The 11,688-nt window shown below is 42.6% G+C and overlaps 1 protein-coding gene across 1 annotated transcript; it reads left to right on the plus strand.

The window, feature by feature from the left end:
• The first annotated feature begins 456 nt into the window (after positions 1–456).
• On the plus strand, positions 457–2,577 carry LOC110614838 (protein NTM1-like 9). Its single transcript, XM_021756516.2, has 5 exons — positions 457–945; positions 1,050–1,205; positions 1,298–1,575; positions 1,681–2,160; positions 2,252–2,577. The coding sequence occupies exons 1-5, from the start codon at positions 795–797 to the stop codon at positions 2,438–2,440; spliced, it is 1,254 nt and encodes a 417-aa protein (XP_021612208.2). The 5' UTR covers positions 457–794; the 3' UTR covers positions 2,441–2,577.
• Positions 2,578–11,688: the final 9,111 nt, after the last annotated feature.

Raw genomic sequence — 11,688 nt, forward strand, 5'->3', positions numbered from 1 at the left:
TTTTTAATAATTAAACTTAATATAAAAAATATAATATAAATTTAATATTTAAAAAATATATCATGTCACTGCTCAAATAGCTATTTACTAACGTCGTACACTTATTGATATGTCAATAAACTAATTATTTAACTGTCATATTTTTTTTAAATAGATTTTTTTAAAATGGTTTTTGAAATGGATTGTCATATATTTTTTTAATAAAAATTTAACTGTGATATTTAAAGTGTCAAATATATTTATTTAATAATATAACCGATTAAATAAGCATATCATCCATTTTAAATTTAAAAATAAATTTTTATTATATATAATTTTTAATATTTTTTTAATTTTATATATAATTTGAAAAATCATACCCGATTATAGCAAGGTAAAAATATCATACCTTTGGATTGTAATTTATCTGCAGGAACATTCCAGATTATTGTAGAAGCATACATCAAACTTCAGGAGCAAGTCGAATCTTACATACAGTGAGTCAATTTTATTCCCCAAAACTGAATTAAAAATGAAAAATTATACTTAGACGCGGTTTGGATGGTAGGGTCCATTCTGCAGAAACACCTATTTGCCACTCTTATCCCACCTATTTACCAACTTCTCCTGGAAGTAGAGACCAAAACTTGTCGTCCAAGGAGTGACGTTTTTTGAAGGTTTTGAATGGATAATCTCTAGTCCGATTCACTTTCACTTTCTGCACTTACAAATTCTCACTTCCCTCCTCTCCGTTTCCCCAACACATAACATTCTCTTCTTCGAAATGTCTCTTCTCTCTTCATAGCTCTTAGCTAATGCTCTGCGACTTTGCTGCTGTTGCTTCTGCCACTCATCTTCCTCTGTTTCGTATTTTATCCCAAGATAACAATCCTTCCTTCTCTCAAATCAATCAAAGCCTTTGCAGTTCCATTTTGGGAAGAGGAATGAAACACAACTTATCATCTGGTGGGTATTTTTTCTCTTTCTTTATTTGCACATGTCAATCTTTCTTTGGTGTTGTTACCATGTTGCTGTTTCTTCTTTATAACTTCATCTTTTTCGTCTTACAGATATGACGATAGCTCCAGTGGTTGGATATAGATTCCATCCAACAGATTATGAGCTGGTTAATCATTTTTTGAAACGAAAGATATTTGGTTGCGATGACAACGACTCAACAATCACGGAGATTAAAGTTTGTGACTTCGAGCCGTGGGATCTACCTGGTAAACACACATATTTTCTATAATCTTTTTCTTAATTTCCTAATGGTGTTTGATTTTTTTAATGAGCTTCAATGAACGATATTGATGTGCAGATATGGTGGACACAGGTTCGGAGGATCAAGTGTGGTATTTCTTTTGTCCCCGTGATTATAAGTATTCACGAAGCCGGCGTTCAAATCGAACAACCAGGGCAGGGTTTTGGAAACCCACTGGCAAGCCGCGTAAAGTAAAAGATAAACGCAGTAAGGAAGAGATTGGTACAAAAAGGAGTTTAGTATTCCATGTAAAAGATCATCCTAAACCTAAAAGGACCAAATGGATCATGCACGAGTATGAATTTATTGTTTCAAATTCCACCATGGCTATCCAGGTAAAGGACTTGTTTCTTCTGTTGTCATCCAAGTAGAATTTACAAACATTTTTAGCATTGTTTACTGTAGAATTTGCTTATGACTGGAGATGTTTGTCTATGCAGGGGAATTTCCTTCTCTGTAAATTGAAGGCAAAGCCAGATGAGAAGATCAACAACGGCGATTGTGATCTTGAAATTCAAAACCTCAATGAGACGAAGACTAATTCATCTTGTGATGAATGTGAACCGAGCATCCATGTTGGTTCTGATTTTGGTAATCTCAACGAGTCGACTACTATGTCAACCTATGACAAAGTTGAGCAGAATGAGCTTATAGCTTTTGATTTTGAAACTGGATATGTGACCACCGATTCAGCTGGTGATGAAGGTGAATCACATTACTATTTGGGTTTTGATCAAGAAGATCAAAATCCAAATGAGATGGCTGCTATGTCAACCTACGTGAATGGCAAACTAATATGTCCAATCACTTGGGATATATCAGCCTGCAAAGAAGGTGAACGGAGCATCCCTTCTGATATACTAATTTCCTCGACTGCCGCTGATGTAGACAATAATGCAGCGGAGGCTACACAATCAGAGGTAAGAAATTGCATCTTTCTGTACAGTCTTAAACCTTCTGTGAGCAAACTCGGGGATTATGCTTTAATAATGATTTTTTATTTTTTTTCAGGCGGATCTACAAGCTTATTTTAATATGCTGGAAGAAGAAGTGCTTGAGCTAAAAAATGTAGAGAATTTTACCTCGGCATTCTTCTCCCCCATGAGCCCCGATGGTAGCAGCAGTAAGAGCACTTACAGTGGCTTTGGCAGCTCTGAGCAAACTGGAGTAGCATCAGAAATAGGATGTCCTTGCCCATGAGTTCCTATTTGGTGGGAGCCGCATTAGCTGTATGCCACGTAATGCTATGAGTTCTGCTTCCAAACTTGTACTTGGTAATAAGATTTTAATATTTGACTGTTGTATTAAATCCGGCAACTCTTATATTGTGTCGTTAATTACCAGTCTCCCTCTATCTCTCTCTCTCTCTCTCTCGTTGCATTTTGAGTTAATCAAGTTCTGCAGGTATTTCGTTTGATGCAAACACGAAATATTTGTATTTAGCAGAATCATTTGAAAGAAATTAATGTGTGTATATAAGAGATAAAGTTGCATTTTAGAAAAAAGCCTTATCCAGTAAGTAGAAGCAACTCCATTACATAATGGTCCAACAATAAAATAAATCTGAAAACCAGCAATAAGCAGCCCAACCCACATAAAGAGCCCCATCAACTTTGTTGACATAAATAAAAACGGGTAAAATCCGAACTAGAATCCAAGGCAATTCCAAGATCGTATTCGCCACTACTTAGAAACTCGTGAAGAGGAAAATGCCAATGAAAATCCAGAGAAATCTATTTATAATTTAATAAATTTTATCAAAATATAAAAACTAAGCTTTCAAATTTTAATTTATTTAATCTAATTTAGTTCAATAATTATTTTTTAACTAAATTATATTTTAATTTTTAAATTTTAATATAATTAATAAATTAATCTCTTTATTTTGAAAATTAAATTTTTAAATTTTAATTTCGTACAAATTAAAAAATTTTTCATCGAAATAATTATTAAAAAATATAAAATATTTATAGCACTTTAATTAAATTAAGAAATCACTTAAAAAATTTTACACTCACACAAATAATATATATTATTCAATTTCTCATAAATATTTTATTAAATATTATATATCCATTAACTTTTTTCTTAAAAATAATTATTAAATTTTATAAATAATATATTTATTATAAAATCTTAATTTTATAAAATTATTACTATATGATGACCGCTGGATTTCTCCACCCCGGACTGGGCTCAGGCCTATATCGTGATCCCATTATTTAGGGGGTCCAAGGTCTCCCCCGTGTGACTGGTCCAGCCCGTCCCCCTCCAGATCGGACTCCAATCAATTTCCTCAATCAGGCCGACCTAACCTCTTAGGCCCGATGAACAGATCCTTCTTGGATTCAGCCCATAACTTATCTTCCAGTCCAGTCTGGAATCAAGAGGGAGACCCACTCGTCCGTCATGTGGGTCCATACGCATGCGCGCCCGGGGAGAATCAGGGGCCGTTACGCATGGGACAGAGATCTGATTCCCTCGTACGTCCATATCAACGTAGCAGGGACAGGTGGTCCAATGATATACGTTCTGTTAACACGTCACTAGCAGACAAAAGAAAATATATAAAAGGAGAAATACTCTCCTCTGAGCAGAGACTTTTCCAGTTTTACAGAGCCCATTGTAAAATCCTATTTTCTGGATCTCAGATCATCAATTGGCGCCGTCTGTGGGAAACGAAGGAGATCTTTTCATCACCGGAGTTTCACTCTAAAACATACCCACTGAGATCCACGATGACTAATCATAACGAAAACAACAATCTTAACATTCCCAATGACCTGAGCTCTGCCCAGGAGGGGCAGCAGTTCTCTTTTTCGAGTCCTACGACTCCAAACAATCAACCACCCATTCCTTTCAATCCCTCACCAAGCCTAGCAGGAAATATATCCACCGCTGCCTTGTCCAACCAGGACCTCCAAGCCATCGCCCTCCAACTGCAAAACACTGCTCAGTGGCTGGGGCAGTTAATGCAACAGCGAGGCCTTAACACCCCGACAAATGTACCACCAGTGATACAAGAACCTCAAACTAACGAACCTCACCAACCTACCCTCAACCCTCCTTAAACAATCAGCCGAGAAACAGGGGAGAAAAGCAGGAAACATGGTGGAGAGGTAGAGCCAGAAGCTAGAGTTCACGGAAGGAGGGTGAGAGAGTTGATCGAGAATGACGAGGCTGATAGTTACTTTGCCGGGACGGCCGGGAGAACAGGAAGTGAAACGTGGGAGGAAGAACATCGCTTGGAGAAAAGGCCCAGACAAGAAGAGGAAAATATAGATCAAAAGCTGCAGAAGCTGAGAGAGCAGCTCCTGGCCGAGCTGGGGACGAAGGATCAGAATCAGGTTTTCCTGCCTACTTCTTCACCCTTCTCGAAATAGGTGCAGCAGGAGACCATTCCCAAGAAGTTCATGATGCCTTCTATGGCAGCGTATGACGGGGCTGGTAACCCGAGGGAGCATGTCATGAACTACAAGACCTTCATGGAGCTGCAAACTTTGTCGGATGCCTTGACGTGCAAGGTATTCCCAACGACGCTCTCGGGGCCAGCGCGGGCGTGGTTCAATAGCCTTGAGACCGGAAGCATTGGAAGCTTTGGAGATCTGGCCACTCGCTTCATCAGCCGGTTCATCGCCGGGGTGCCAGCAGATAGGAAGACGAGCTATCTAGAAACAGTAAGGCAGAGAAGGGATGAATCGCTCCGGGAATATGTCGCCCGTTTCAATACGGAGGCCCTACAAATCCCCGAATTAGATGAGGGTAGAGCGGTGGAGGCCATGCAGAAGGGGACGACCTCACCAGAGTTCTTTGGCTCATTAAGTAGGAAGCCTCCCACCTCACTAGCAGAGCTGATGAAGAGGGCGGAAAAATATATAAGCCAAGATGATGCCTTGGTAACCAGCAGGTTCGCCCGAGGAGCGGTGGATAAGGGAAAGCTCCCCGAAGAAAAGAGGCCGGAACGGCAAGAGAAGAAGCAAGGCAGGAGGCCAGAACCCTACAGACAGCCCTGGGAGCGAAGGGATTCAAGACCTCTGCCCCCTAGGGTCTCGGAACAGAAAACGCAGCCCTCATGGGTCCCTGAGAAGCCGACCCCGCTCAATGCCTCAAGAGCCGAAGTGCTCATGGCCATCCAGGGTAATGAATTCCTACAATGGCCCAAACCCATCAGAACTGAAGCAGATCAGCGAAATCCTGATAAATATTGCCAGTACCATCGAACTCATGGCCATGACACCAACAACTGTTTTCAGTTGATCACTGAAATCAAGAGGTTGATAAAGAGGGGCCACCTCAAGAATTTCGTGAAGAAACCGGAGGGACAGAGGCCTCAGCCTAATCCGGCAGTCCAAGCGCCGAGAAGAACGGGAGCTAACCCCGTAAATGATGGGTCCAGTGGGACCATCAATATGATCATTGGAGGCACAGGAGGTCGGATGAGCTGAAGGGGGAAAAAGAGGAGTAGAGAGGGAGAAAGCAGCAGTGCTGAGGTCATGCAGGTCGTCGAACACTCTCCAACGGTCATCACTTTCTCCTCAGAGGATGCCCAGGGTGTTCAGATGCCCCATGACGACGCCCTTGTCATTGAAGCTGTCATTCACAATTACCGGGTAAAGAAGATCTTGGTGGATGACGGGATCAAGGTGAATCTGCTGCCTTACCGAGTCTTCCAGCAGATGGGAATCCCCGAAGAGCAACTGGTTCGGGATCAGGCCCCGATTAAAGGAATTGGAGGAACGCCAGTGACGGTGGAAGGGAAGGTAAAGCTAGCCCTTACTTTGGGAGAAGCACCAAGGACTCGCACCCATTATGCAGTGTTCTTGGTGGCTAAACTCCCCCTGAGCTACAACGTGATCCTAGGAAGACCTGCACTGTTTGACTTTGAGGCCGTCACCAGTATCAGATATCTGGCAATGAAGTTTCCAACAGAAGCAGGGGTGGGAATAGTTCGGGGAAACCAGGAGGAAGCAAGGGCAGTGTACCTAGCTACGGTAGCAGAGCCGAGCTCAATAGAGGAAAGGCTGGTTTCAGAAGTCCTGGAGGTCCGAGACAAGAAAACAGAGGTCAGGACAGAGCCGGTGGGGGAACTGGAGATTTTTCCCTTATCAGAAGCAGAAACAGATAATGTCTTCAGTCTCAACGCCGGCCTTATCGAAGAGCAGAAAACCGAGGTCATGGCCTTGATCCGAAATCACGCGTCAAGCTTCGCCTGGAAGCCTTCTGAAATGCCCGGGATTGACCCAAAAGTGATGACGCACAAGTTGAATGTCCTCCCCGAAGCTAGATCGGTAAAGCAGAAGAAGAGAGTAGTCGGAAGGGAGAAGCAACAGGCCACCAGGGAGGAGGTATTGAAGCTAGAAGAGGCAGGCTTTATCAGGGAGGTCATGTACCCGCAGTGGTTAGTAAATCATGTATTAGTCAAAAAAGCCAATGGCAAATATAGGATGTGCATAGATTTTACTGACCTGAATCAGGCTTGCCCTAAAGATTGTTATCCCCTCCCTGATATTAATAAAATGGTCGATTCTACGGCCGGTTTTGATTATATGTCGTCTTTGGATGCAATGTCTGGTTATCATCAAATCCCAATGGACAGGTTGGACGAAGAAAAGACCTCGTTCATAACAGAAGATGGGACTTACTGCTATAGAGCCATGCCTTTCCGATTGAAAAACGCTAGGGCAACTTACCAAAGACTGATGAACAAGATCTTCAAAAATCAGATCGGCAGAAACGTAGAAGTTTATGTGGACGATATGGTGGTCAAGAGCCTAACTTTCCAACAGCACATGGCAGATTTGAGGGAGGTATTCGGAGTATTAGATCAGTACAGAATGAAGCTGAACCCAGCGAAATGTGCCTTTTTCATCAGGGGAGGAAAATTCTTGGGGTACATGGTGAGTGGAAAAGGCATTGAGCCCAATCCGGAGAAGGTAGAGGCCATACTGAATATGTCAGAACCGACCTGTATGAGGGACGTCCAGAGACTAACCGGGAGAGTAGTGGCGCTTAATCAATTCATGTCAAGGTCGGTAGAAAAGTGCTTACCATTCTTCAAGAAGTTGAGGAAAGTGCCAAACTTCGAATGGATAGAAGACTGCCGAGAAGCTTTCAAAGAGCTCAAAAGCTACCTCAGCTCCCCTCATGTGCTCAGCAGCCCCTTGGAAGGAGAGGAACTCCTGATATACTTGGCAGCCTCTGAACAAGCGATTAGTGCAGTATTGGTAAGGGTAGACGAAGGAGAACAAAAGCCGGTATTTTACGTCAGTAAGGTACTTAAGGGTGCCGAGACTAGATACCTGAACATTGAAAAGGTGGCGTATGCTCTGTTGCTGGCAGTTCGAAAGTTTAGGGTCTACCTGGAAAGCCATCAAGGTATAGTGATGACGGACCAACCCCTGAAGAAGATTCTACACAGGCCGGAATCCTCAGGCCGGATGTTGGCTTGGTCCATAGAGATTAGCCCCTACTGCTTAGAGTATCGACCTCGGACAGCTATAAAATCTTAAGCCCTTGCCGACTTCATAGCAGAATGTACATTCAACGAAAAGCGGGAAGAGTCTTCTTCAGAAGTGTTGGAGAAGGGAAGCGAGGGAGAGCCTTTGCAAGAATTCAAATGGAAGCTATATGTAGATGGGGCATCAAGCGCGGGGGGCAGTGGCGCTGGAATAATGCTCAAGGGGCCTGAAGAATTTAAGGTTTGCTACGCCTTGCGCCTAGAATTCAAGGCCTCCAATAATGTGGCGGAGTATGAGGCCCTAATAAACGGGATGCTGGTGGCAATGGAAGTAGGGGCAACCGATCTCGAGGTGAATAGTGACTCCCAACTAGTGATTAATCAGGTAATTGGGGCATATCAGGCCAGAGACCCGACCATGCGGAATTACCTGACAGAAGTAAAAGCTATAGAAGCCGAGCTCAGGAGCAAGGGTGTTTCCATCAAATTTCAAAGAATACCTCGAGAGGAAAATGAGGAAGCAGACCTACTTAGTCGGTTATCGAAGGAAGAATTAGAACAGCTCCCTGATGAAGTGTATATACAACACATCAACACGCCTGCTTTTAATAATACAATCACTGTATTGCAGATAGAACAAAGCCAGACCTGGATGACCCCATACTTGGAATATCTGGAAAAAGGAAAGCTCCCTGAAGACAAGGATGAAGCAAGAAAGATAGCAGCTCGTGCTGCTAATTACCAATCAGTAAGGGGGACCTTGTACAGAAGGGGAAAGTCCAGCCCATGGCTCCGATGTGTGAGCCCAGAGGAGGCAATAAAAGTGATGGAAGAGATACACAGAGGAATATGTGGAGCTCACGAAGGGGCAGGAACGCTGGCCAATAAAATATTCAGGCAAGGATACTATTGGCCCACTGTTAAAAAAGAAGCAGAAGAGTTCGTCCGAAAATGCAACGTATGCCAGAGGTTTGCCAACGCCATCAATGTCCCAGCCACTCCTCAGTCCAGCATATCCAGCCCGTGGCTGTTCTCACAATGGGGAATAGACATCCTGGGACCATTTCCCAAAACCACAGGACATAAAAAGTTTGTAGTGGTGGCTGTGGAGTACTTCTCGAAATAGCCAGAGGCGGAGGCAATCCCCACAATCACAGCCCGCAAGATGATAGACTTTGTATGGGGAAATATCATTTGCAGATTTGTCATACCAAGGGTGCTCATCTCAGATAATGGCAAGCAATTTGACTGCAACGCCTTCAGGGCATTTACGGCAAACATGGGCATATGGCACAAGTTCTCTTCAGTGGCCCATCCTCAGACCAATGGTCAAACAGAGGTTACCAATAGAGCTATCCTCCAAGGATTAAAGAAACGGCTGGATGGGGCAAAGGCGAACTGGGCGGAAGAGCTCAACAGTATCCTGTGGGCACTCCGAACTACCCCCAAAGCGTCCACTAAAGAAACGTCTTTTACACTGGCTTTCGGCACAGAGGCCGTAGTCCCAGTCGAGCTGCAAGTCCCCACTCATCGAGTCCAATTTGCTAACGAGAACACTAACGACGACAAGTTAAGGAACAACTTGGACGCTCTCGAAGAAATTAGGGAGGAAGCTCAAGTCCGAACTGCTGCTTATCAACAACGGGCAGCCCGTTATTACAACCAAAGGGTCAGGGAAAGAAGTCTAAAGGTGGGGGACTTGGCCCTAAGAAACTTGGAGGCTACGGGAAAAAGAGCGGCAGTGGGCAAGTTGGCACCGACCTGGGAGGGCCCATTCAGGATAGCAAAAGTAGTCAGGCCAGGAGTATACCGAATTGAAGATATGCAGGGAAACCCTGAGCCTCACGCCTGGAATATCCAGCATCTGAAGAGGTACTTCCCCTGAAATATTTGTAAAGAAAAGCATTGTACTATGAAAAACATGAATGAATAAAATAACACCATTCCTTACACAATGAGATTATCCCTATTATTGTGAATGATAATTCTCCGTGGAAAAGAAAGAATAGAGCTCAGAAGACCTCCTTGAGGCATAGAGACCTCCTGGAGACAGAAGACCGGGATCCCCAAGATCTCCCGGATTCAAGACCGGGATCCCCAAGATCTCCCAGATTCAAGACCAGGATCCCCAAGATCTCCTGGCTCAACAAGACCGGGATCCCCAAGATCTCCCGGATTCAAGATCGGGATCCCCAAGATCTCCTGGATTCAAGTCCAGGATCCCCAAGATCTCCTGGCTCAACAAGACCGAGATCCCCAAGATCTCTCGGATTCAAGTCCAGGATCCCCAATATCTCCTGGCTCAACAAGACCGGGATCCCCAAGATCTCCCGGATTTAAGACCGGGATCCCCAAGATCTCCCGGATTCAAGTCCAGGATCCCCAAGATCTCCTGTTGAGCGGGATCCCCAAGATCTCCCGGATTCAAGACCGGGATTCCCAAGATCTCCCGGATTCAAGTCCAGGATCCCCAAGATCTCCTGGCTCAACAAGACTGGGATCCCCAAGATCTCTCAGATTCAAGACCGGGATCCCCAAGATCTCCCGGATTCAAGTCCAGGATCCCCAAGATCTCCTGGCTCAACAAGACCGGGATCCCCAAGATCTCCTGGTTCAACAAGACCGGGATCCCCAAGATCTCCCGGACTCAAGACCAGGATCCCCAAGATCTCCCGGAATTACAAGTCCAGGATCCCCAAGATTTCCTGGCAATGAAGACCCTGAGACATAAAGACCTCAGAGGTACAAGGCCGGTAGATCGCAAAGATCTCCCGGAGCGAAACGGCCGGCGAAGATCTCAAAGATCTCCCGGAGCAAAAACGGCCGGCGAAGATCTCAAAGATCTTCCGGAGCAACAAAGACCGAATTCTCCAAAGATCCTCCGATGTCACATGCTCACAGCAAACAGCGATATGCAATGACAACACGGAAAAAAAAAAAACAAATCATTAATCGCTATATTTTTAAAAATCTATTAAAATAGTTTTGATCTTTTACTTCTATTATCATTTTAGTCCTTTTATTTATTTTTTTTTATTTTTATAGTTAAAGAATCATAAAATATGTCAAGTTTCTCTCTGTAGTCTCTCTGTATCTGGATACTCTCGCATTTTTCTCTTCTTTAAACTTAATTCTTCTTTCTCTTCTCCATAAAAGAAAATTTGTGTCAATTGACTATCGAAACGGCTCATCCTGTTAAATGTCAGGATAGCTGAAAGTAATGATTGTCCTGTATTGAAACTACCGAGAACTCGACAATTCTCAGACAAATAATGGTACACCGATAATTGTTGAAATTTTAGCTCTTCGTCACTATTTGCTCTTTGTGATATGATTTTTGTCTTTTAATGACTATATTTTTATGAACTGTCTGCAGATGGTTCAAACTCTTTGGTCTCCACATTCACATTTAAATATTTCTGAACTGGATTTGATTTTGAATGATTGTAAATCTTTGTTAGATCTATAACTGATATTTTTTTTAGATGGATTCATCGTAATATCACTCTATCTGCTCATATTTTACCTAAAAAATATATTAGACATGATCGTCTCTATTTGAGATGATATCACTCTTTATTTGATAAAATTTTATTAATACAACTATTAATTTTATTTTAAAAAATATATAAAATATAAAATTATCCATATTAATTAATTTTATCTCCTTTCTCAAGCCGCTAAATCTTTCTCTCGATTTCACAAATAATTTTTCTTAACTTAAATAATACCACCCCACATTTAATAGGAGTGCGGACTCTGCGTCCAATCTTTTATTTTTCTCAGAGTTGTGCATTTAGTTTTAAATTTTATTTACTTTTAAATTGAATATTATATGTATAAATTGAAACTCATCAATCTCCTTAGTAATTTAGGGGTGAGCATTCGGTCGGTTCAGTTCGGTATTAAACCGAATCGAATAAACCGAAAACTAAAATTTTAGTGTTTAAAAAAACTGAATCGAACCGATTTTGATCAGAAATCGAATCGA

Source organism: Manihot esculenta, chromosome 5 (assembly GCF_001659605.2).
Source record: "Manihot esculenta cultivar AM560-2 chromosome 5, M.esculenta_v8, whole genome shotgun sequence".
In the NCBI taxonomy this organism is placed as follows: domain Eukaryota; kingdom Viridiplantae; phylum Streptophyta; class Magnoliopsida; order Malpighiales; family Euphorbiaceae; genus Manihot; species Manihot esculenta.